We start from the raw sequence: 26507 nt of genomic DNA on the forward strand, positions 1-26507 counted from the left end.
CAGAGCCGATACAGAGCCGATTCACCCAATTCAGCTTGTTTCCTCCTCAGACCAGTATGTGATACAGGTATGTGGCTCTGTGGCTTAGGATCTGTGGCTGTGGCCCCTGTGGCTGGAAGGTTGCTGGTTCAAATCCTGCGGCTGGCAAAGGAATCCTACTCCATTGGGGCCCTGAGCAAGGTTCTTAACCCCAGTTGCTCCAGGGGCACCATATAAATGGCTGACCCTGTGATCTGACCCCAAGCTTCTCTCCCTGTCTGTGTGTCTCATGGAGAGCATATTGGGGTATGCAAAAAAGACAAATTCCCAAAGCAAGAAATTGTATATGGCTAATAAAGTGATCTTCTACACATGACAGTTTGAGAAAGTTTTAAAAAAACGCAGAGCACTCAATTCAAGGCAACTTCTTTATCCACACCGAGAGGGTGGGGATGTGCAGACAGGCTTTTTCAACCCGCCCACCCATCGAGCCAATTATCTTACAGGCTCTGCAGCCGCACACAGGAGGATCAGTGCTGATTGGAGCAGAGGCACGTCACTCCGCAAGACAGCAGACACCCTGGAGGGTGCCTGGCTCTCCAGGACTGAGAGACGCAGTTGTGAACTTGTGATGGAACAAGTAAAGGTTCATTCCATGCTGAAAATAGAAGAAAATAAACACAACGTTTCGGCTGTGGAACCTTCTTCAGGTGTGTGATGAACTTGTGTTGCCAGTACCAGGGAGCCCAAGCTGTCCTCAGACCAAGGGCCTCTACCAGCTGAGCTACACAGCAGCCCCCCAGGTTATTAATTCATTTACCTGAGCTGCCACAGATCTGGAGAGGCAAGACACAGTCCTCCTACTGCCTCTGTGGATATACATAAAGAAAGATGAAGGGAATCCTCCCTTGAAAAATAAAACTGGCAAAAATAAGAATGACTTAAACTGGCCTTATTCATTCGTTAGCAGGAGAATGAAAGGGAAGACACGGTGATGGCCATAAGCTGTATCTCCTCCTGAGGAATCCATCATCTTCTCCTTGGGCCCAAAGGAAAGGAGTACTTCCTGAGGTCAGAGGTCAGGGAGAAAATGGCAAGATAGCTTGCTACACATTTCAGTTTGGTCAAGATTTGAGCGCGTGCTGTTCCATCTGCTCCGAACCTGGCGCGTCAGGTAATGAGGTGACTGAGACAGCAGCGGTACAATTGCTACGAGTGCTGCATCTGCTCAACTGTCTGCACCACATGGCCTGACCTGCAGGTGACATTCCAGCGTAGGGTTAGTGTTGAAAGAAATGCCACGTTAAGGTGAAAAGGGAGACGTCCTAGAAGCCATGTCAAACTTCACGTTTCTGTTCCTTGTTTTACCCAGCTCTCCATCTTTTCCGAGCTTCACAGCTTCCGGAAGGTGTTCAGGGAAGCTCCGAAAGGCGTTTACAGCATGAACCGATGGCACGTCTGTTATTCCCAACGGGAGAGCATCGTCCCTGGAGCGAGGCAACAGGTGCTTTGCAGGCCCACGATGTAGCAGCTCTGGAGCCTGAAGCCAGTAAATAATGCATGAGGTCTCTCAATTGTCAAGTGCTCCTGTTGGGACAGCCTGGCAGTGGGATGAATCATTACAACCTGGTCTTCAGCTCATTACAGCCATTAGAGAGGATCAGTCCTTAAAACCTTGTAATGAGTATCAATAAGCAATGAGTTTTTCCTTTTTCTGAATAATTCACGCAGCGATATCTGGTATCCCCCAACAGGACTTGAAAGGAGAGTAGGAGGACAAACCTTGAGCCCAGCCCAATTTGTGATTAGGACAGCGTCCTGCTGTCCTTTCTGCTGTCTAGCGAAGAGGAAGCCTTATCTATCTGTATACGTCTACAGAAGAGGATATGAGGGCTCTTATCAAGTATTCAAATGCTAGAGAACAAGCCTTCTCACTGGAGAGAACCAGGGTAGGGAAATCAATCTTTATCAAATCTTTATTCAAAATCATGGAAGGTTTTTTCTTTTTGTAAAAATTTAAAACAGCAGCGATATGGTCAGATAAATGTGAAATTATTCAGTTATTTTTTTTCCTGAATATTTTTTCAACTGGTTGTTATTTTAGCCCTCATTACAAAGTGTGTTTGAAACAGCCCCCTCTAAGTTTTAAGGGTTTACAATTTAAAAAAATCAAACAGTAAGGAGATGTTGGATTTATTGAGAACACAAAATAAGCTTTCTGCTTGGTTCAGCTATTCCTTCCTCATAAAAGATGTATTTAAAAATCCCATCTTACAATACCCTGTGATTTTGAAACAGTTCTGCAGGTCATAAAAACGCTTACAAATGAGAAGAGGCCATACAGTCAGCCTAGCACTGTTGATCAAAGGATTACATCCAGCTGTTTTTTTTATATCCAGGGGTATCAGCTCCAACATATTTGGGTAGCCTGTTTGAAAATAGTTTGTGACAGTTTTTCTATTCTAAATGCTAACAACAACACATCTTAAACTTGTAACGCAGCCTGCAGAGAACACCGCTTTCTCCACCCTCGACACTACGAGATCTGCCGAGACGAGTGAAGTGGCACGTTGTCGCCCTCCAGTGGCGACTCTGAGAAGGACAGGGACATCTCCGGGAGACAGCAGGTCAGCGTTAGGCAAGCATCCGTCAGACAGGTGGTGCAGCCTGTTCCAACTCAGCTCAGGTTTAAAAGACAAAAAAAACCCTCAGTGAAATGCATTTTCTTTTTTGCTCCAGTACTGTAGCGAAACATATCGAAGACCATTTAACACCTGTAATGTCCACAGACAAATTAACTTTCACTGGATGACTAGCCCCATGGGAAGAGGCGGTATCATCTATACACAGCTGCAGACAAACAGCACAAAAGATGAACACATATCATGGCAAGTAATCTGGCTCCATTTCAGACATTTCATTCACAGCATACACGCCTGTGCCATTAGTGCACAGCACCAGGCATCTTCCAGGTGTCTAACTGGTGGCACCTGGGCTGTGCTCTGTGAAATATGCATGAAGCAGGTATTGTTGCTCAACAGCCTGGCTGTAGACAGGATCATTACACAGCACTTGTCAGCTCCTTACCTTTATTATAGCTGACACTCCATAAGAAGCTTGTAATGAGCCCAGTTAATGAATAATACATGCCAACTGAAATCCTAGAGGGGCACTTCTATTTCCTACAGCTAAGAAATAACTACAGAGCACCAGAATTCATGTTACTATTTGCCTGATATGAGCAACCTAAAGGCAAGTATTCATAAGCTACCTCTGTGAGGGAGTCTCTAGTCTGCCGTACTTTTCAAAAGGTGTGCTACATTGGCATGGATACCTATGAGCACTCTGCACCTGAAACATCCGTTTTCAGTTGCCAGTTAATTTAATGCAGTTCATCACTTAGACAGGGACAAGAACTCCTGAAAAAAGCAGAGCACCTGAAACGTTCTTGCTATCCCTTTTCAGAGCAGAATTAACCATTACTTGTTCCTCGCCAGCCCACGGACCCAGCCAGCCTATCGTTTGACTGTGGGAGAAAACCAGAGCACCATGTGAAAACCCATGCAGACATTGGACAACACGCAGACTCCACAGAGAAGGAGCTGGCATGAAATCTGACACAGAGCCCAAGAGCTATGAAGTGGCTATGTTAACCATCACATCACTGTGCCACATGAACAAAAAAAAAAGATTGAATAATTCAATTATCATTTGACAAACTATACTTATATTTAAAAAGTTACTTATTTTATATATTAAGGTATATAAAGGGTGTCAAGATGCTTCAGAATGTGACCTACAGGTGCCTGATAAGAACAGATTAAAATAAGGGGTTTAATCAATGTAGTCACAAATATTGCAGAACAACTGGATAAATCCAGTGAGTTTGGTTCCATTGAAAAATCCAGACTTCTGTTACCCTTAACAGACACTGCACACGCGGATTTTCCTCACACTTGGCTGCACCGTTTTCAAATGTCCTGGAGTTTAGCAGAATGTGAAAGGATAAGAGGACAACATCCGAGTTCTTCACACAAACACGTTTCCATTTTATTTCTTAGAAAAAACAAATGACCTGATCTGCACATTTAATACACCACAACAAAGGCAGACACATCATATACATGATTGTAGAGCATTTTTGCTTACACCTGAGAAGAAAAAAAAAAACTGAGATAGGTAGCCCTTGGAACCGCTTCCTTGAGTTAATTCTTTGGCTGCTGTGGCTCTGCGTCGGTGTGATCACACAGCAGGGCAGGGGAGGGGGGGCGATTCTTACATCAGCCATCCTTGTTGGCCTTGCTTCTTCGTAATCCCTTCTTTGGGGCCGGCTGCTCCCTCACACAACAGTCGCACACCCAGCATCCTGAAAAACACACAGGTCACTGTCTGTTCTCTCCCTTCAACACCTCCGCACAACGCAGCCGTTTCTTGCACTCGGAGACCTCACGCCAGCGGCTCCCAGTTCACAGTTCCCAGTTCCCAGTTCCCAGTTCCCAGTTCCCAGTTCCCAGTTCCCAGTTCCCAGTTCCCAGTGGGCTGCGTTCCAGCCGAGCCCTCAGCGACACAGTCAAACCCTCCGTTGACTTAACAAGAAGAAGATGAATCTTCTTTGTTCCCAGAGCTCTTAAACGTGTTGGGAGCTTCAACTGTTGTATTTTGGAAGTGAAATAAAATCCCAAACTTGCAACGAGAAAGGAAATGCCAATGTTCAACTGAAGCAATTTCTTAGATCAATTACGGCTTCAATTATCTAATTAAGGAGGGGCGGAATGACAGCAGGAGTGAGGGTCACTGGGACCGGGGTTGGCCTTAAGCTCTCCGTCACCGTGAATTCTAGAAAAACAGCCAGGTCAACTGGAACAGCTTGGCATATATGATAAATAAGACAGCGCATCAATACAATGTATTTGTGAGGTTCCTTTTATGATTTTACTCTTACAGTAAATCTCAATAGAAAAAATGATCACAGTGAAAATGAGATTATGGGGACCACAACTGGACAATTATGTTGAAGAGCCTTCCCTAGTGTCTAATTTACTGATACCCTGTGCAATGAGCATGTGGATTTCGGTTATCTAATTAAGCATTGGCAAGCTGCCTGTTCTGCTGCAAAGACTAAGATGTCAAAGCCTCGCAAACCATCCAGGCATGATAATTCAGGCTGACCTAAAGGACTGAAGGATGAGCGTATAGGAAAGTTGAAAAATAAGGTCCATGTGATAACCAGTCCAACTGTGCATGCTTTTCACTGCGTCACTGTCCTACTCAATTGTACATCACATCAAACTTCAGTGGTGCAGATGGGACTTATAATTACATCTCGCCACTGTGCACTGCAAGTACATACAAGTAGCCAGCAGCCATATCACTCTGCAACTCACAACTGGCAACCCACTGAAGCTATGCAAGTGTGAGCCTGGTCAGTACCTGGATGGGAGACCTCCTGGGAAAAACTAAGACTGCTGCTGGAAGAAGTGTTAGTGGGCCCAGTAGGGGGCGCTCACCCTGAATCTGTGTGGGTCCTAATGCCCCAGACAGGGACACTATACTGTAAACAGGCACCGTCCTTCGGATGAGATGTAAAACTGAGGTCCTGACTCTCTGTGGTCATTAAAATTCCCAGGGTGTTTCTCGAAAAGAGTAGGGGTGTAACCCGAGTGTCCTAGCCAAATATCCCATTGGCCCTGACCAATCATGGCCTCCTAATAATCTCCATCTATAAATTGGCTTCATTACTCTGCTCTCCTCCCCACTGAGAGCTGGTGTGTGGGGAGTGTACTGGCGCACTATGGCTGCTGTGGCATCATCCAGGTGGGGCTACACACTGGTGGTGGTGGAGGGGATCCCCATTACCTGTAAAGCGCTTTGAGTGGAGTGTCCAGAAAAGCGCTATATAAGTGTTAGCAATTATTATCAGTTATACAAGTGAAGGTTGTGAAGCCTCTCAAGTTTACCTAAAGGAATGGCGTCCACACCGACGCAGAAGGTGTGGAAGCCGCGGTCACACTTGTCGCAGAACATCATCTCCTCCTCGTGATGGGGCTGCTGGCAGACCGTGCAGGTCTTGCACTCCATGCACTGCCAGGGGTAGGTCTTGATCAGGGCCACCAGCGCGGCAGTCATGTCCAGGCAGGAGGGGTGGCCTGCAGCGGACACAGGACACGCCGTTACCGAGGAGCGCCGGACGGCCCTCAGCGCGCTCGCCAAATTGATTCCTGCTGAAACTCGGATTTTTATTAGGGGGGGTGAGGGGCAAACAAACCGTTTTCAATTCTCATTGTTTTTGGCAAAACAAAATCTGGCCTTGGAGCCATAAAGCCAACATGTTGCATCGGTGAAAAAGAAAAGGAAAACACAGCTACAGTCAAAGCAGTCTGAATTGTTTTACTTTGTACAACAGCCTACGTGCACGTTTGGCGTCTCAAACTCAGGTCCTGGACAGCAAGTCTTCTGGCTTTTACTCCCAACACATTTTCAGTTACATTAGAAGGTCTTATTAACAGCGTATTTGTAATACCTCCTACCAGGGTCTGAAGTGATACATAGGGAATCAAAATGATAATGATGGAAATGTTTTGTGTAACTAACTGTAAAAGACCTTATGGAAAATTCCAGAAATGTCTGGATCAGAGAACAATCAGGTTAACTGTTTATCTGACTGTACAGGTTGCAACAAAGACCAGAAAACACAAGACACCCCAGCAACTGAGTTTGAGAACTCTGCTGTTTGTATTGCCTTAACATGACAAGAACCACTTAATGGTCTATTCTCCAAAGAAATTTAAACTTTTATATGCAGTTAGCACACTTATTTTGGTGATAAACTGTAGAGAGTATGCTAACATGATGTCTCACTTAGTAATGTGATGCACTTGAGTGTATGACACTGAACTATGAAGCATGGCTGCATAAAAATTAACATTTAAAAGCAATTTAAAATACCATACTATATAACATAACATCACATTATGAGCCCTATACAATTTCTTGCATTAGGAATGATCTTTTCACATACCCCAGCTTGCTCTCCATGAGACACACAGACAGGGAGAGAAGCTGGGGGTCAGAGTGCAGGGTCAGCCATTGTATGGCGCCCCTGGAGCAGTTGGGGTTAAGGGCCTTGCTCAGGGGCCCGACGGAGTAGGATTCCTCTGACGGCTGCAGGATTTGAACCGGCAACCTTCCAGCCACAGGCGCAGATCCTGAGCCACAGAGCCACCGCTCTGCCCAACAACTGAGAGAGAGAGATGGGACAGAGCGTCTCTCTCTGTATATTAAGAAGGACTGAAAATTTAAATTGGAATGCTCTGAGCAACACAGGATGAACCATGACTGCATTAACCATTTACCTACATTAACCACCCCGAAATACAGTTATTTGGTACGACATTAAGGTTTCAGGCTACGAGGACCAGGATTCTGCATACCGGATAGTATTCGGCAACAAGAACACAGTTTGCATGTCAGCTGGATTTGAAGACCCAGGCTCTTTCCTGTAAACTCTGTTACTACCAACATACTGATATTGATGATGTGTGGCAGCACAAAAACCAGACCTGGGTAGAAATGCTATGGAATGGGAGTCTTTTTGGTTTCCCAGCTGTACCACTTTTTAATGGGGCCTGCAAGCTATTCTGAACAGCTTTACTTTGTGTGTAGAGAGTGGCAATCAATCAAAAGCTAGTATCACTTACCACTGTTGCTGCACTGGGAGCAGTGAATGAGACTTTCAGGCTTCCCTTTCTTGTTGGACTCCTTACCCTTCAGACATATTCCACATATAGCATTTGGAATGACCTTTGGCTGGAAGGGCAGAACAATGCTATAAAAACCAGGACAACAGAGCCCACAGCAGGAGTGGACATTGGTTTCAGAAGCAACAGGGAGACAAAAAGTTGAAAAAAGTACTAGAAATCATTCCCCTCAAACAGCTTTGTGCGTCCAAACTACAAACAAGAAGTTATCAACTTGCAGGCAAAACACAATTTTGCCAACAAATGTTTTTCAGACATGCAGTTTTTAAGCTTGCATCTCTCTTTGCAAACATGTAGTCGTTTTACAGACGCTACAGGAATGTGGAATGATGTACTCCGTCTGTCTGCAAAGCCTTGTTACTTTTATTGGTTGCAATTTAAATATTACGTGTATTTTCATATTAAAATAATTCATGATTTTCATAACATTTAGGTATAGATTTTTTTTAAACAAAAGTAGAGCCTGCTGACGGTCAGATAAAACGTTAGATTAGCTGCTTTTCTGAAGTTTAAGTATGCTTTAAACAACAATAACTGTAATGCAGAATTTACCCAGGAAAACAATCTACATCATGGTCAAGAGACACTCGTATTCAACTGGTTCTGTTACTGTAATTGGTAGGGTAGCAGAACACATGAGAACGTGGGAAGAACACATTGGTGGTTATCCTCAGGCTCACTCTTTTAAAAGATGCTCACAATGTCACTTATATTTTGTGTGCACATGCATAAATAAATGTGACAAAACCCAAATCATCCGAGAATTACTGTGAATTTATAATCCCAATCAAACACTGCTCGTCTTCAAAAAACGGCTCCACTACAGTTTTGCATTTCCTACCCTCCTACAGCATGATTTAAGCGGAAAGAATAGCAAAAAAAAATCAAGTGTAACCTAGCAGGAAGAAAGTAGCAGAGAGGAAAAAAAAACAATAGGGATTACAGCAGAATTTTCAGGAATGTGCAAACTCTTTATTAGGATCGGAAGCAGGGCTTGGACAAAAAGTACAATGGAGTGATTACATAAAAAAATAAAGGCCCCTTTCCTGCAGTTACGCACAGAACTAAGGTATAGCAATGCATCGCTGAAGTATGCCAAACAAGGACGTCGGACAGGGTACACAAAAAAAAGTTTACTTCCTTGCACTTTAAAGAAACAAGAGAATGTTTATAAAGAGTGGCAGAATAATACTGTCTTGACTTAGTGGGTTTTGACTTGGCTGATGTTTCCTGCGCATGAATTAGCAATGCCCAAGTAGTTCCTATTAATTAAGATTTAGTCAGGTAATTCCTGAAATAAATTAAATGGAAAAATGTAACCAGAAACCATGTGCATTCTGTCACTGTGAAAAAAAGTATCCTTAAAAAAAATGCACCTATGTTTACTAATTTTTTTACTTTACCTAAAGATTTAGGGTATAGACAATACCCTAGAGGCCTTGCTGTCCGAACACTAGCACTGTCAAAACCTTCAGTGCCCACTAGCCACTCGGGAGAAAAAACTACAACTGAATAGTGACTCCACAATGTACAAATTGACCATATTAAAATGAAAGCAACACGAGAACACAAACCTGGAAAAAATCAGTTCGTAGTCCTATTAAAAAAAAAAACCTGCTTCTATAAAATACCAATTCTGAAACAGCTTGACGGACTAGTATTATAACTGCAACCTTGCTAAAAACAAATATTTGAACTCTTTTTTTAAATGATAAAAAAAAACTAAATGCGAGAATATGAACTAAAACATACCAACGATTAAAAATTACAATAGTAACTGTTTTTACTATCAAAAACACTAGAACTTTTTTTTTCCACATTTTTGTAGAAAGAAAAAAAGTGGAAGCTTAATGAAAGAGGCAGGTTATTTTTAAAAACATTAACATACTTAACAGACATTTATGTTTGTTTTGCACTTATCTCTAGTTATGTGTTCTGAACAAAACTTGTCACTGTTGAAAGTGACAGCATACATATAGCAGCAAGATCTTCTCTTTTGAGGAGAATGTCCTAAATGAAACTCTATGTCCATAAAACTACTCTTTAATGAATCACAAGAACATAACCCTGGAGTTTAAAATCCAAGAATATCAAAATTCGCCCTCTAAAGATGTCCCTTTCTTTTAACTCTTTATACCAAAAATAAGTTTTCGTGACAAAAAAAGCTGCAGAAGAAGATGCTAGAAAAGTATTTTGTTTCATGCTTAAGAACCTACTCTCGGACAACGGGATATTATTATTATATGCAACGAAAACTTTCTAAATAGTGACCTATTCTTGCGTTTTGTTTCGGTAGAAAGTCTCGTGGAAAAATATTAGTGACAGCCTTACAATACAAATACCAGCAGCACAACAATTTCAAGACAAGTGGGAAGATAACATGCAAAATATTCAGCAAACACTGTATATCACCATAAAGTACTTCACAGTTAAAACAGTTCATAGTCTGCAAAAATATTAGCTTTAAGCTAAAACACTCCTGACACCAGAGGTGTGCCAGTTAAAGAATGCCATAAAAATAGCTGGATAGGTTTTGTGCTACCAAAGAAAACCCTTATAAGATCACTGAGGCTAATCCACAAAAAACTATTCTACTTCACACAGGATCAAGTTGCTTCTAATACGATCTGTACTGTAACTAATGTGGCCCAAAAACTGGGCTATTATTTAAAAAACAACACTGAACATTTCTTCCCGTGCAAGCCTTTGACCAGAAAATACCAACCCTTCATTGAGAGGAGCTGAATGTGACTGTTCTAAAGTGCAGATCAAAATGGGAGCTTTTAAGAGCAGAGAACTCGAATGCACAGGCCAGCTGGTATGTTTGTTTCCCCAAAGAAATGGAACTGGAAATCCAGGAACGTCTTTAAAGTGCTGATTCCGCTAGTGCTATATTAACCCTCAAGAGAGGTATAAAACATCAAGTGAAATTTACAGATAAAATGTTTACAGTTAACATTTTCCTATGCATTATGCTTAACAGTCTATCCTACTATTAGTGTTTTTCTAAAGCAATAATGAAGGACAAAATCTGCATCCTTCTAGTTTGGCGATAGTGGTAGTTAAAGAAAACTATTTTTCCGGATCTGTAACATTACAAGACATTCTACAGCTGCAATAAGGCTCTGACCACTTCTAGCTTAGTCATTCTTACAAACTAAGTATTTATTAGTGTTTCAGAAGGCAGAGACAGTTACTGGACACCCAGTGCAGGATTCACAATACAAGTTCACACAATTCATTAAGCTTTTTTTAACAAATTTATGATGTTCCTTTTCTAGGCTTTGTATCTTCACACGTTATATCCTACACTTTACCCTGCATAACAAAGAACGGTTTCACAAAGTTAATTTGCTGGGATTTTAGTACTCATTTTCGTCTTGCTTCAGTTGTATATTATGTATATTGTAGAGTACTCTGAGTTTGTTGAAAAGAATTCCAAAATAAAATGATCACTCTACTACAAGGAAGAAACGAGCTGCAGCAGCAAGGAGGTGTACTATAGGGGTGAAAAGCTGTGTGACGGCAAAAGTATTTCTCATTCCTATCAACTACGATTTCGGACAAGCACTAACATTTAACTGTAGTGCTCAGACACAGCCGGAAAAATGTTAATTCAGATAACTGAATACCTTCCCCAGTACCACATTTATCAGGGATATAAGCAATTAAATATTATAATCAACAAATTCCACTACACTGGTGGTCTTAGAATCAGTTATTGAAAATCTTGAAACTTTATATGAAAAGTATAATGAGTCCTAGGGATTTCTAATTAATTCTAATAATTACTTAAACCATGACAATAGAAACTATAACCACTGGTAAATATGTGTCTCTGGAACATGATACCTCAGTAATGTTCAAGGTAGTGTTTGCTGCCATGAAGACGGATTATTCTCCTTCTGCATCCCAGGTTACTGACTTCTGCAACGAGCAGTCCCAATGCAAATCCCACAAGGCTGATGTTTTGCAGGGAGGCAGGACGTATTCTCAACAATGATCAGACTTACTATATCAGTACTGGGGGATAGGCACAAGTGCCACACGTTATGCTTTCACCCTTGTATAAAATAAAAGGTCCAGATTTTACCCTTACAAAAAATTAAACGTCTTCCCACAATCTGCCTCTGTAACATTTGAATATGCAGCCAATTAAAGATATACACTGATAAACACATCTTCTGTAAACATCAAAATGCAATTAAAGGGAGGTAGGTGAAATGTTTCTTAACATTATAAAAGTAATTCTGAACACAGAAATATGTGATTGTGAACCCTTCAATCCTTCAGCTGCTTAAAAAAAAAAGCAAGGACCACCAACTTTAAAATAGTAGTAGAGCATCTAACCTAGTAGATGTATGAGGACTTTCAAAATCCTCTCAAACTTCTTCATTCTCCGGTTCCCTTTTTGACTGCAGGCCTGGGGCACACCCATTGTGCACATTTCACTTACTGAATCGGGTTCAACACGACACTCCTGGGATAGCGATTTTTGGGTCATTTTTTCTGTCGTATAAATGGAGCACATCGTTTCCCCTGCAAAACATGCCTGGTGTTTCCGTCCACAAAACCTGCCTTTCCAGAACTAATTCTCAGCTTCCCTCGACTCCACCATGTAGATTTTTTTCTTACCAATATCCTGACATTCAAAGACTGCAACAGAAACATAGCAAGAAAAATGTTGGGCAGTTTTTTTTTTTCCCCTGGTGAATTTAAAGAGACTATCAGGTTTAAAGATCATCAAAATAATCTAACCTGAAAGCAACAGCAACACTTCCATTCAAAATCTCCTGCCACGTCTTCTGAACTGACACTTCTGTGAAGCTGCTACTTATATCTGGCTGTTGCCAACACAAACATTTCCCTTTTCCATTTTACTGCATTACAATCTGACAGCACGATATTTCTGGGTGTCCCGGTTTGTCTCGGAAAGGACTCACTAACTCCTTTGAAAGAGAATGCTTTGCAAAATAATTAGCAGCTGTGTTAGCTGCTTCGATACTCAGGAGCCCATGTGACCCAGACTCTTCACCAAACTTGTGCCCTCCTTTGAAGAGGCCTGGGCACCACTGCCAATGATGTCTCTCAGAATGACGAGTGTATAAATTTAGATAAGTCTAAACATGCCCTCATGTCTGCAGTGAAACAAGGAGGAAAATATACAGTGCAATCAATTATAAAAATGACTCAGGTAAGCCACACAGCGCCTTTTTTAATAGATAGGTTTTCTGTATGTTATTTTTTAACATACAAATGTAAAATGTGGCCTACAAACCTTCACATCCATTTCTGTTATGCAGACCAGCTACTTCAAACTCAGATTATGCTGCGAATGACCAATTTTTTGCACCGAGATTAACAGCACTGCTACCAAGCTACAAGAGTCCAATTGGTACAGCAGCCCTGGTGGGAAATCAAAAATCAGATCTTTCGTGAAACCAATAAATACCGTTGCAACTTCCATCAAATGTTTTGGAGACATAGGAAAACATATTTGGAAAGACAGGATATTGTCACACATGCCTCAGGCCTGACCAACCTCACCAAGTCCTCTTTTGATTCTGCACAACACTGTCTGTGCACCTTCGCTGACTCAATAAAATGGCAGCATGCCCTGCAGCACATTCTGTCATCCCCAGAGTCTGACCATATTTAACATGACTGCACCTGAATAATCCATCTCGATCTTGGACATCCATAGTGTGACCTTACAAATAAACATAAATCAAGCCAGATCTATCCAAAAGCTCTCAAATTCTCTGGATGGAACAGTAAAATGTTTTTTTTATGCTACTAAATAGAATATAAATCTAGTTGTTAAATCCTTTTATTAATATCAAACGTTAGCTGTTTTGCCTCCGCTCACTTGCCTTGCAGTCGTATTGACAGGTTAGCAGCTCAGAGGTATGTCATTAAAAGGCATTTGTAAAATACCTAAAATACCAGGAGGCCAAAACCTTAGGAAAAAAGGTCATAAAGTAATTCCAGAACGTGTCACTTGGAGATACTAAAATTATTGCTCTATACGATCAGAAGGAGAGACAGAGACGTGGGCCCACCTTAGTCGCCCGGCTCGGAATTAAACAGGAGTGGAAAGAAAGAAGAACGCACTCCGTGGTTTAGGGTGACAAGAAAGCCCCAAGAGAAAATGAAGCAACCTGGACAGACTGTGCGCGGCGTCAGGCCGATTCTAAAACAAAAAAAGCAGCTGCCGGCATGTTTGCCATGTGAGAAAGGGAGGAGAAAGGTTCTTTTTTTTTTGGAGAAAAGTCAGGGGCTTTTTTCTTCTACCTTGTACCCAGGGACAGATTTGTGTTGCACAGAACGTTTGGAACCATCTTTAGCTGGAGTCGCCGGCCTGTCCTTCGACTTGGACTTCCCCTGCACAGAGCTTTCCTGACTCTCGGTGGGACTGTCCCCATCGGACGTGTTCCCAGAAGAGCTTTCCTGTTGAAAGAACATGAGAACATGAGCTCGGGGTCAAGGAGGGCCCATGTGGCCCAGCGAGGGAGTTTAACTGATCCGCAGACCTCATCCAGCTGCTTCAACAACGGGGGCAGGGCAGCTCGTTCCCCACTCCCACAACCCTTTGGGTAAAGACATGCCCCCCCGTTGACAGCTTTGAACGCACTTCCACAGAGTTTCCACTTGTTTCACTGTTCATCCTGGAGAAATCCCCTGAGCTGACTCTGTCAGCGCCTTTGAAGATTTGGAATACTTGTATCGGGTCCAAATTGGAAGGCCTCCAATGCTGCGAACTTGACGCGTCTTCCGCTTGGCAGTCCTTCCAGTTAACTAAGCCGTGCACTCGGGGTAGCTGGGGGACAGCACAGAGCAGTGGGCGAGCCTCTGGACTCTGGCAGGTTACAGGTTCAAGTCCCTGGTGGTGTCCTTGAGTGAGGTACTGCCCCCAGACCACCACCCCCCCCCAGCTGTACAAGTCGGGGGACCAGCAGGGCTGGGGCTGGGGTAATTCCTGTGCTGCTGTGGGGAGGGAGTCGCATGATCTCAGGCAGGGCCGGTTCTGGGCACAGGAGAACTAGGTGACTGACCAGGGCCGCCAGGGGTCCCCCCCATATGCAACACAATATAGTGTTTTTAATTACCACATTCAATGGGAGTGAAAATATTAGAAGCCCATAATCATCTTAGATTACGACTGATCATAATGAAGTATGTAATAGGCTTTTAAAGAGCAGAAATGAGCTGGATTAGCAACCTCAAAACAGAGGCATGCCAAATCAAATAACTGTAAATACAAATCATTCCATTTTATGCAGTATTAATGTGGTTTGGAGTCTGTCAGATCACTGAAACTATCTATTTCATAGATTCACGTTTCTCGGAATCGTACACATGCTGTGCGAGTTGGGTGGCTAAACAGTACAGAAGTTCAGCAATTATACTTCATCGACATACAATGCATTGGTTTCCATGCAATTCCTTCTGTATTTCAATGAATGGGGGGTATTGTGAAGCCAACCTGTAGCCCTTCACAATTCAGTCTCTCTCCCAGTGACAGCGGCAGGAGCAGAGAGGACCTTTTCAGAGCTCAAGTTGACTAAAACACACCTGGCACAAGACCAGCTCAGTGGACAAGCATCGGTCATGCAGCAGGTAGACTCCTATCGTATGAAGGTGTACAGTAATTGATTATGATTTTGCCTCCCAAAAAAGTGAGGCAAAGTGATTCATAGAACAATATTGTTATGAGAATATTCCCATCTGTTCAGCCTCACTGATTTCACCTCCCTTCTTATTGAGCGCACTCGTTTTTTCTTAAATTTCACACTTAATTCCTTTCTACAAAGGTTACAGTGCAGTAATTTATAAGTTATAATTTTCCTGTTTATTGTTATTTATGTTCCTATTCATTACTTTCCAAGTTAAAAATGAATCTTTGTGAAATTGTGTGCTTCTTGCTCTTGTTATTCATTATGTGTGCTTCAAAGCTTGTTAATAAAAGCTTTCTTGTTATATATTTAATTTAATTGTTCTAAATAGTAAGATAAGGTTGGGATGGGGGCTGCTCATAATAGTGTATGTGCAAACTGTGATCTGCAGGGCTCCCGGAAACCTGGGGTCTGCCCCAGTCTCACAATGACTGAGTCCATAGTGCCACCTAGTGGACCGATGACAAATTCCAACCTCAGGTTTTGAAGACCTGAGAACGCAAGGGTTTAACACGAACATGTTCTTCGCAGCTCATCAATTGGACGATCTCTTCCTGAAAGAAGCCAAGGTAACAACTCTGATGACACGGGTGGGCAGCTTCTTCCAAATACTCACAAACCTTTGAGTAAGGAAGCCCCTCCTGTTCTCGGTTCTAAATCCACTTCCCTGTGGTTCTACCTGGGTGTTTTCACATCCCCCAAGAGGAAAAAGGCTACTTCCTCGGCACACAGCATGAAGAAACTGATGAAGCCAGTCACAACAGCCACATGGCTCATCCTCTTTTATCTGTCAGAGTTATGACTCATGTGGAGGTCAACTACATCACAGTCTCACATTACGTTTTTCTGTTGGTTCTTTGGACAGACATCATTCCTGTTGTCAGACCCAATGAGTTTTGGCCTAGGCCTCACCTCAGCCAGGGGTGCATGGTCCCCCACTTTAACCCCTGGGCTGTGTTTCTAGACTTGAGTCGAATTTGGAACTTTTACCAGATTCTCGACTGAAGTCTACGTCTGTGAAAAAACATCCCCCTTCCGGTGCTGAATCGACCGTTCTTTAGGAGTTTCACAATGCCCGCCGTAACCTTCCCATCATGCCATTCAAATATTTTTGACACCTCTTCCCAAACAATGAGGGGGCCTCACAAAGTGAAATGGCCAGTGCCTCATCTGAGCTCGCTGAGGGCCTACTCGCAGTCTGTCACGAGATTTCTTTTTAGCAATGTAAAAGAATAACCGGGCCAGATGGAGGGTCGACATACTTCAAAGCGCGAGTTCGTTAGTTCTGGCCAAAATAACGCCTGCTATAAAATGAAAAGGGAGAGTGAAAGATTCTCGGTGACCTATCAAAACACAGCGGCAAACACGGGTCGCTCCTGCTGGGCTGTAACCTCACCGGAGCACCCCTGCGAGGGAGGAAGAGCGAGAGGAAGACTTCCTCTCTTACCGAAGAGCCCTTTGTCTTCTTCTTCCCGTCCCCTTGGGGCTCCTCCGCATCGTCGGAGTCGCCCTCGCTGTCCAGGGCCGGCAGCTCGGGGTCCAGCGGGGGCTCGTAGAGGGCCGTGTTTAACGGCAGGTAGCGCAGCTCGTTGGGAGAATACCTGCGCCGAGAAATACAAAACCCGGGACTCAGCAATTATTCTTCCTGACGGGAGGGGGGGGTTGTCTCCAGCCCCAGTCCTGCAGAGCCCCCCTCCAGCAGGTCTGAGAGGCAGCCTTTAAATCATCGATTTCTCAAAGCCTGGATCCCTGGAGCTGTGACCACTTAAACGAGTGGCGTGTGTTCAAGGTCAAGTTCATCGCCGTGTGTACGCGAGCACAGTGAAATGCCTGCTTGTGCGCTTTCCTCACATGACAAAGACAAAACAGATGACATAAAAGAGGACCTGATATTGACATCGAAAATGACATCACAAATCTCGGAGGGCAATTATCATTTTAGCCAGCATTTAGGAAGCAGGTGTGTGCAAATTTCAGTCGTAGCAGAATCCTGAGTTGGGTGTAAAACAGAGTGGTGCAAGTGGGGGAGGATTTAAGAGGTGGAGTTCAGGAGTCTTATGGCTGTGGTAGAAGCTTTTCTTTGAACCTAGAGGACCAGGCTTTTATAAATCTTCTGCCTGAAGGAAGAAGAGTGAACAGTGCATGCCCAGGGTGGCGTATTCGCCGTTCTGAGGCAGCGTGTGGTGAAGACGGTCTGGATGGAAGGGAGTTCTGTACCAGTGATGGCCTCAGCTGTCTCCACCACCTTCTGCAGTTTTGTTTTTCCGTTGCGTGAGCTGAGCAGTTGCCATACCAAACTGTAATACATCCAGTGAGAATACTTTCAACAGTGCATCTGTAGAAATGCGTGAGTGCTTCAATTAAGCAATTTCAAGATCATTCAGAACAAAATATCAATTGCTCAAACAAATGCGCCTCGTGATTAAATAACAGGCGATTCGGGATGACTCATTAGAATAACCAGGTTCTGGAGCAGGCAGATTCCTCTGTATACCTAGGCATGATACAAATACATGAAAAAGGATTTTGGACAGCACCTGGGATCTTCTTGTCTGTATACAGAGACGAATACTGTTATTTGGTCACATAACGTGAAAACAGAGTGTTTAGAAGAGGCTGTAATTCAGGGATCAATGCCAGGATTGAGGTGAAACCCAGAGTAGCCGAAACTCAGACTAGTGATACACAGAGCTCACCTTGCGCTCTGAAAAAGCACCTCTGCTGGTTGTGCTTCTCGACAGCCATGTAATACAATTTAAAATCCCCAACAATACAGTCGCTGATCGACACACTAGGACCCTGCACTGAAAATCCCGTCAGGTCTCTGGGAGCAGGAGAGAGAGATCAAACAGAATGTGGCGCGTGTTTCACAGGGTTTGAAACTATCTGCAGGCCAGTCGCATGCTTTCCACCCAACAGGATGCTGAGGATGTGTGGGTTTGAACTGCATATTTCAACACTTATCATGCATTCAAAAGGACTGCGATCTGGGGACTATCCAGCGATCCAAGGCCTTCCATGGAAATAAGTGTTATTTCCCTGAAAGCCCCTAACATTACAGCCAGTGAATCCGAGACTGTCACATGCATGCACACTGAACACTGTGATTTTACTCATACCTCTCCACCACAATGTTTAGACAAACTCAAGGTCTGCTGGCCACCTCCTGGCAGCAGATGAAATAGTATTACATACTGCTTTTACACAAAATCAATCTGGAAATCGATTAAAAACAGCCCGAGAACCATTTTCAGCAGCGCAGCCACTGAGACACTAGTGGGATCTTCAGACGTAACCAAGCTGCTCAGACGTCACCCGGGACTCCAGAAGTATGGAGACACAGCAAAAGCTGCTGTCTGGACATGACATTTATAGGCAGATGCCATACCCAGAAAGACAAATGGGACAGAGACTTTTAAAGGAAGCGTTTTAAAACAGATACCTTTTGTAATAGTCCTGAAACTGGCCAGGGATCAGGGCTACAGGGTAAGGCCCCATCTTGGTTCTCTCAGGAGGCAGGACTTTGTACTTTCCTTGGGGCACCTGGATAATCTGCAATGAGTGGGGAAAAATGAGACAGTTATCGGCCTATACAGAATCTGCAATACCCGTGGACTGCGCCAACGAGGAAAAATTTCACAGATACTAACCAAGGAACATGTCGTAACAAAACAGCCAGTGTTGGTCTCAAACCAACAAGACATTGGAACCAAACCGCGTTCGATCAACGATTACATATGATGGAACAATATACATTTTGTTTTCCTCCTTAGCATTGCTCATGCATCCTCCCAGCCTCTGTCACTGCTGCTGTCCCCGAACAGAGACAGTTTCAGCCATGCACACAAAAACCACCTCAAAACAGGTATCGCTTACAACCCCCTACCGAAAGCCACGAGTCTGAATGAGGACAACAAATAGCTAATGATACAATTCCTCTCCCAGCTGTCTTGCCAGTTTCTGTTGCTTCCACATCTTTCCTGTAGAGGCAGGAGCACACGTTTTTCAATGACACATCACGATCTCCACGATGGGATACACATCGAAATTGCACTTGGAAAAGAAGAAGTCACCACTTGCATGCGTCTGGAGGTCAAAATAAGCTCTTCTTTCTTCCATTCGCTCCCGGTTAAAATTGCTGTTGAACTCAGCGGCTTTCTTCGCAGCTTTCTTGATGTATTCTGGTACTTTGCTGGGTTCAACCTTCTGTGGGTTCTGTTGCTGCATTTGCTAAGAGAAAGAGGATATTCATTTCATCCACTTGGCATTCAAATGCAAGTGTACGTTTAAGAACATAAGAACAGTTCCAAATGAGAGGAGACCCTTGGACTAATCTAACTAACATTATATCACTTTATTAGCCCTATACAATTTCTTGCATTAGGAATTTGTCTTTTCGCATACCCCAGCTTGCTCTCCATGAGACACACAGGTACACAGACAGGAAGAGAAGCTTGGGGTCAGAGCACAGGGTCAGCTATTGTACAGCACCCCTGGAGCAGTTGGGGTTAAGGGCCTTGCTCAGGGGCCCATCGGAGTAGGATCTTTGACCGTTAGTAACTAATTGATCCAAGAATATCATCCAGCTGTTTTCTTGAACAAAACCAGGATATCAGTACTTCACTAAGTACCTCACACGAATTTTAGAATCTCGATATACAATGGTACATCTCCCCCTCCTGGGTTAGCCATGTTTCTATGATTCCAAGTATATCATAATTGCCAGCAGATTAGGTTGCCTTCAACTGTTTCTTCCAGGACGTGGAGCAAAGAAAATATCCAGATGCATGACAGCAAAAAACTGTTTTGATCAAACACCCCAAAGAGTATGTTGCTTTAATAACAAGAATATGATTTTTAATACAAAGAAAGGTTTCATATTAGCTGCAATGTGATCAAGCTCCATAAAAGGTAGTTATAATTATTACAGATTAGACTGGTAAATAGTCAAAGATGAGCCTTCTCAGTAGCAGTCCCAGGATTCAGGGTACTTACAGAGTACTCTTTAGTGATTCTCTGTCGCTCTCGTTCCTGAAGGATAACTGAATACTCAGCGTGTTTGACTGGGTACTCTTTAATCATCAGGTCAATGACTTCATCGCTGCGGACAGCCGTCAGCCCTGTCAAAAAGGCAAACTGTTAAATCGCACATTTACAAAAGGTCAAACAAAATGTGTTTTAACAATGTCCGTATAGGTTCAAAACCTGGTAAACATTACATTTGTGAAACATTCTGGATATGCATGAGAGGGTGAGGTATTTCTATAGCTACTACTTTATCAATCTCAAGAACAGCCTTTTCTTTTTCCACAAGTGCTTTCTGACCAGCAGCTACAAAATTGCAGCAAAAGACGCTGGCTTTTTTTCAGGTGTCATTAATCACAATAACAAAGGCCGTGAAAGGTGTTCTGCCATCTGATGCTCATCTGAATTCCTCTATATTGCACCAGTAATTTAACAGCTCTTTAGCTTTCTTCTCTTTCGTTTCTTCCAATATTGTCTATAGGCACAAGCCGAGAAGGGTAAACAAACTACAATTTTAGTGGCTGCTTGCAGCTACAAGTTACTCAGAAACACATGTGAGGAAAGTCTGAAACGAGAGGAGGCCATTTAGCACATCTAGGTCTTTTGTTTTTCTTTAGTAGCTAATTGCTAGCAGCAACATGGGAACATGTTTGGGAAGCTTGTTCCGGATACCCATTAACCCAACAAGATCAACAGCAGGGAGCAATTAAAACTTTGATTAACTGTGCTATGCCATTCCTATTTTGTAACCGAGAGCGTTTTCAAACTTAATAAGCTAAAAACTAGCCCAAGTGTCACTCTCTGGATAATGTATATCTCAGTTGCTGAGAAAAAGAAACTGGATCATAAATGATATACTTGAAGTTACATTATTTTCCTTCTGTGCAACTTTGTGCATTTCAGTCATCTCAATCTGCCTCAGATGAAGTCTAGATTCATAGCTATGAGGTTCAGTTTCTCTTTACTCAACTTCATTTGTCACGATACTTACACGGGTGCATAGTATAGTGAAAAGTGTTTCTCATTAGTCTCTCAGATGCAGTATATAAATAGAACAGCAGACAAGACCATAGGCAGAAATACAATAACACCTACAGTGTAAACAACAGTATGGTGCCAGTGCAAAATTGTCAAAAACTGTGCAAATACGCAAACAGAGAAAAGTATACAAACAGGACAAAAACAGTAACAACTAGTACAGTTTAAGTACAATTTTGGCTTGCATTCAGTTGTCGTGTATGCAGTGGTGTAGGAGTACAGTCATTGTGGGTACAGGAGGAAGTGAGGAGAGATCATAGTATGATGGGAGGGAATGAGGGCGTCACCAGCTTGACAGCTTTACCTAATGTGCACTGCGTTTCCGTTATCACATTCTGCTCTCTCAGGTACAGCTTTTCCTTGTGGGACAGGTCCCGCCGTTCCAGGTCTGTAAAAAGAACAGCTCCATGTTAAAGCAGTAAAGCCTCACAGTGAAGCCTTGATCACTCAGACGAATTACATCAGAATCTTCACCTATTTGTTATGCTCCGATTTTACACCAAGATAAGTGCACTAATCTTAATAGAAGCTCCGAACTGCTTCCTGTGTGTCCTGTGTGTCACAAAACCGGGCTGACCCAAACTCCAAACCCGGCTTCCTTCAGCCCACAGAAAACCCCCCTTGAAGCAGTGGGTTTGAAATTAGCAGATGGCAGGTGGACTTAAGTTATCATCTGGTTTAGGCCAAAGACAGATGGAAGAAACCAGATGTTTGGAATGTTTCTTCTGAAATAATGTTAAAGCAAGGCAGAAAAATCACAATTCTTTTATTGGTGAAGGGGCAATGTCATCAATGAAAACCTTTTTTTTGCGTTTATTGGCATACTGGTGTCACAGGCCTACCTGGATATTTGCGCTTGAACGAGGTGACCCCTAGGTATTCGCTGACTTGTTCCTGAAGCATGTAGTATTCTCCTGTGTCATCAGAAGGCCATTTGTACTCAATGAGATTTTCGGCGGGGAAGTATGTGGACCTGAGAAGAACGATGCTATTTCAGGGATATATGGGCACATGAGCTTTGTTATCTATGTTATCTACACACAGGTGTTTAAGGAAATCATCTTAACTTCCAGCAAGAATGTCTACCAAGATGATGTAAATACCCCAGATCCTGGCTGGAAGTGTCACAACTTCTGGAGCTGTCTCCCGATCCCATTCGACGACGTTTGGGAGCCTGGCTTCCATCATTGGAATTCTCCTCAATATCATCCTAAGGAAGAGGCCAATCAGAATATACGTTTCATATATTAGAATATGCTCTATGTGTTTAGCTACACTGGATGTTTCCGACTACAGATGACATTGCACACGAGCTGCAAGCAACAGAGCTTCAGAATTCAATTTTAAAAATGTAACTTGAAATTGACATGCAACAGCGTGCATTGCTTGTTTTATAGAAAGGGCTGTTAAACCACCACAGCCAGCTAGACGCGTCTTGCTAGCACAGAGGTCTTCTTCAGAGCCAACGGAGAAACACGGTCTAGAGGACAGGACTGGGAACTACGTGGAAGCACACCTAGAACTGAGAACAAGAGACATAGGAGGGTGCAGGCTAGATAGGCCTCCTCTGGTTTTCATTCGTACTGTATATTCCTATGGATAAGTCCACCGATAAAACACTTGCCCGCAGTTCAGAGCTTCCATGTGTAAAACAAAATCACTCTGTGGAAACAATAGAGAGGATATGTCTGCATTCTGACCTCTTTAAGTAACAAAATTCGTCCAATAATAATAATTGGATTGGATTTCAGCACTGATATGAATCTAGAAAAACATCAACAGCTTCCTGAGCACATCTGCCACATTCACCACTGGAAAGACCAGCAGAAAGTCAAGCAGATACCGTGTGTTCAGTCTGTTGCTGCTTTATGTAAAATCCCCAAGGGGCTCCTTCAGAATGAACAGGGAAACATGAGCCTGAGCACACAGGGGGACACAATGGGGATGTGTGCTCAAAACTCAGAAGCAGACACATGTCATTTCCAGGGGCAGTGAGAGTCTGGATTAAGCTACTCAGCTGGTGAACCTGACACCTTCAATTCTTTCACAAAACTTCTGGCTGTGCCCTTCAGATGAATTAGCTATAACTAAACAGGCTAGATGTGCCTAGCCTCAAGAACAGCCTCCAAACTATGTGTTATTTTGTATACCATTAGTGTTGAACGGGTTTTACTTTTTACTACTTTTGAAATGCAAATCCAAAATCAATTTAAATGCGAGCTTCGTTTTATCGAGATATCTCTCTGCTGGCCCCATCTACGGAGAGTATCTTAATACATCAGGCACAGTACACTGGATTTTAAACCATTCTGCCCTACATCACCTCCACGTTTTTACAAAATAAATTTTTAATTAACAAATTTCATCGCTGATGCACAACTGAAACTAATATTTAATTTTGTCACGTTACCCAATATCAAGAGAACATTCGTTATATCAATAATTCAAAATAAGACGGTAAAACCTCTTGCCAAAAAAGGTTCCTAAAGCACCACCAATTAAAAAAATAAAATATTAAAATATGTCTGAATAGTCCTATCCTCCTTCCTAAATAACGCCGTTTTCCGTCCCATTGCTGAAGTCAATGAAACTTGAGCACATATCCAGTGAGGTTTTTTTGTAATCTAACATTAATGTCTTCGTACATTTGTAATCTTTGTCTAGACAGTAGCAAACGAGGACTGAGCGGAGAAAGACACGATTAAATAAATAAATGCTCAACTAAAAAAATCAGAAATTTGCACCAGAAACTTTTGACTTAAATGATCATTTTGGATAAAGCGAGCAGTTATGGTACAGACTCAGGTACGTCTTGCAAATGACAGTAGTTCTCGCTTGATCAGACGCGCTCTGCAAAACGCATTATACAAAACCTGTCCATATACCTCCTTAACCAACAGCTGAACACTTGCCGAATACGAAACAGTGTAAGCACACCTCAAAACACACACACAAACAAAATAACAAAATACAGACATGCCATCATCCATCCAATACTGCACCGAAGGCACTTTTGATGACCGAGTTTTCCCAATAAAAAAACAAAAGAACTTTGTCAAATCGACCGTGATCTCTTTCCCGTTTCCGTAGAAAACACTTTCCGTGTAATACTCCTGCCTCTGCAGTGCACCTAACCTGGTTCACTGTTTGGCTTCTTGCAACTGTTCTTTCTGTTTTTACCTTGGTGGAGTGTGCCCCCGGAGTAGCAGGGCTGCTATCACACGATCTCGACGGTAGGACTGCAGCCATGTTTACACTCTGGAGTCTCCTTGTCCAGCAGATATAAAGCTACCCCAAGGAAACAAGCTACGCGTAACACAAAGTACCCCCCTTCGTGGACTTTGTGTATCTTTTAAAGTTTTCTCGGCTAATTTTAACATCTATACAACCCTGCGTGAGATGTTCGCTACAGATGCAGGCCCCAGCTCGTCAGACGTAACCATTATTCTTCATAATAACGCCACAATATAAAACTTTTAAGAGTTTCGTTTGACCCTGGAACAGACTAACCGTTCTGTTTGTTTATGAATGTCAACTTTTTAAAAAAGGTTAACCTGCATTAAACCTGCAGTTGCGATTTCGGTTTACAACAGTTTCCATCGATAAAAAACGGAAAGGATCCTAACTAGGAGAAAAATGGCGGGGACTCGGGGTGGACTACGCGGAGAATAACAATCATTTTGATTGATGGGCGTTTGTAGACGCCATCTTACCTAGGTATCAACACAGTGGATCGAAGTCACTTCAGCACAATATTTCCACAGTATCCACCCGTTATCGGAAAAACACTTATTCCTGGCGAGGGTCGCTGCAAACCCAGCAAGCCTGATTGATTAAGTGTAGCAGAGCAGTCTTCCACAATACGTTTCAATTTTACAACATGTAATACTACTCATAAAAATTATTTGGTTTTATATTTCATTCCAAAATGCTTCATAAATAAAAGAGAAATCCCTTCACCCACCACTGAATTGAATCCCCCCATTTTGAAGATTTTATAATAATAATAAAATAATAATAATAATAATAATAATAATAATAATAATAATAATAGATAACGCTTACATACTGTAGCACTTTTCTGGACAGTCCACTTAAACTACTTTACAGGTAATGGGGACTCCCCTCCACCTGTAAAGATGATGTGACAACAGCCACAGTGTGCCAGTACACTCACCACACACCAGCTCTCAGTGGGGAGGAGAACAGAGTGGTGAAGCCAGTTCAGAGATGGGGATTATTAGGAGGCCATGATTGGTAAAGGCCAGGGGGAAATTTGGCAGGACACTCTTTTCGAGTAGGGATTTTTAATGACCATAGAGTCAGTACCTTGGTTTTATTTCTCATCCAAAGGACGGCGCCTTTTTACAATATAGTGTCCCCGTCACTGTACTGGGGCATTAGGACCCACATGGACCACAGGGTGAGCGCCCCCTACTGGCCCCCACTAACACCTCTTCCAGCAGCAGCCTTAGTTTTTCCTAGGAGGTCTCCCATCCAGGTACTAACAAGCCTCACACCTGCTGAGCTTCAGTGGGCTGCCAGTTGTGAGTTCCAGGGTGATATGGCTACCGGCGATTTGCAGTTCTAATGTGCTAGCAACCCGACTATAGAGAAGATTGCTATGGGAGTTTTAAGGGCCAGAATATGAGGACCCCAGTTAAATATCTCATATGGAGGATGACAATTCCTACAGGACAGCTTCCGTGCTTCTGCTTCCATAGGGAACAGTTCAGCGATATTGAAAAAGTCACTTGTTTTGTTCCTTCAGGGCTCAAAAACTTCGCAATTCCACCACTATGTTCAATGGGCTTTAAAGACAAAGTCCACCTCAGTGCTACTGTCAAAAGCCTTCACAGAATGTGGATACATATTACATGTATTGACACACATATTCAAAATATAATTACTGTCAATTAATACATTTCTGAATAATGTATCTTAGCCAATCACTTTATTTCTTAGAGATAAGTTCTTCCCAAAAGAAACTTTCAATTACCGGGTTGAAATTTGATGCCCTATAAATGTTTAC

At 42.8% G+C, this 26507-nt stretch overlaps 1 protein-coding gene across 2 annotated transcripts; it reads right to left on the reverse strand.

Moving 5' to 3' along the window:
• Positions 1–4004: 4004 nt before the first annotated feature.
• phf10 (PHD finger protein 10) lies at positions 4005–25124 on the reverse strand. 2 transcript variants are annotated; one of them, XM_015362496.2, is made up of 12 exons: positions 24656–25124; positions 22579–22685; positions 22318–22448; positions 21780–21863; positions 20408–20532; positions 19493–19642; positions 18855–18964; positions 16809–17013; positions 14031–14186; positions 7677–7785; positions 5937–6125; positions 4005–4345 (listed from the first exon to the last, which is right to left on the reverse strand). In XM_015362496.2, exons 1-12 carry the CDS (start codon positions 24722–24724, stop codon positions 4260–4262), a joined length of 1521 nt encoding a protein of 506 aa, XP_015217982.1. In that variant the 5' UTR covers positions 24725–25124; the 3' UTR covers positions 4005–4259. The 2 variants fall into 2 exon arrangements, with proteins under 2 accessions (XP_015217982.1, XP_006638471.1); XM_006638408.3 differs by having other exon boundaries at positions 16860–17013; positions 24656–25123.
• Positions 25125–26507: the final 1383 nt, after the last annotated feature.

The sequence above is a fragment of the Lepisosteus oculatus genome, chromosome 17 (genome assembly GCF_040954835.1).
Source record: "Lepisosteus oculatus isolate fLepOcu1 chromosome 17, fLepOcu1.hap2, whole genome shotgun sequence".
In the NCBI taxonomy this organism is placed as follows: domain Eukaryota; kingdom Metazoa; phylum Chordata; class Actinopteri; order Semionotiformes; family Lepisosteidae; genus Lepisosteus; species Lepisosteus oculatus.

Bases quoted from the DNA above. Each gene is read 5' to 3' on its own strand.
- phf10 (XM_015362496.2), bottom strand. From the start codon at position 24,724: ATGGCTGCAGTCCTACCGTCGAGATCGTGTGATAGCAGCCCTGCTACT. The intron at 18,965-19,492 runs GCAAGTGGTGAC...CACTCATTGCAG, and splicing joins ATTTTGACCTCCAGACGCAT to ATTATCCAGGTGCCCCAAGG. The intron at 7,786-14,030 runs GTAGAAGAAAAA...CTGCCCTTCCAG, and splicing joins AATCTGTCCCTGGGTACAAG to CCAAAGGTCATTCCAAATGC.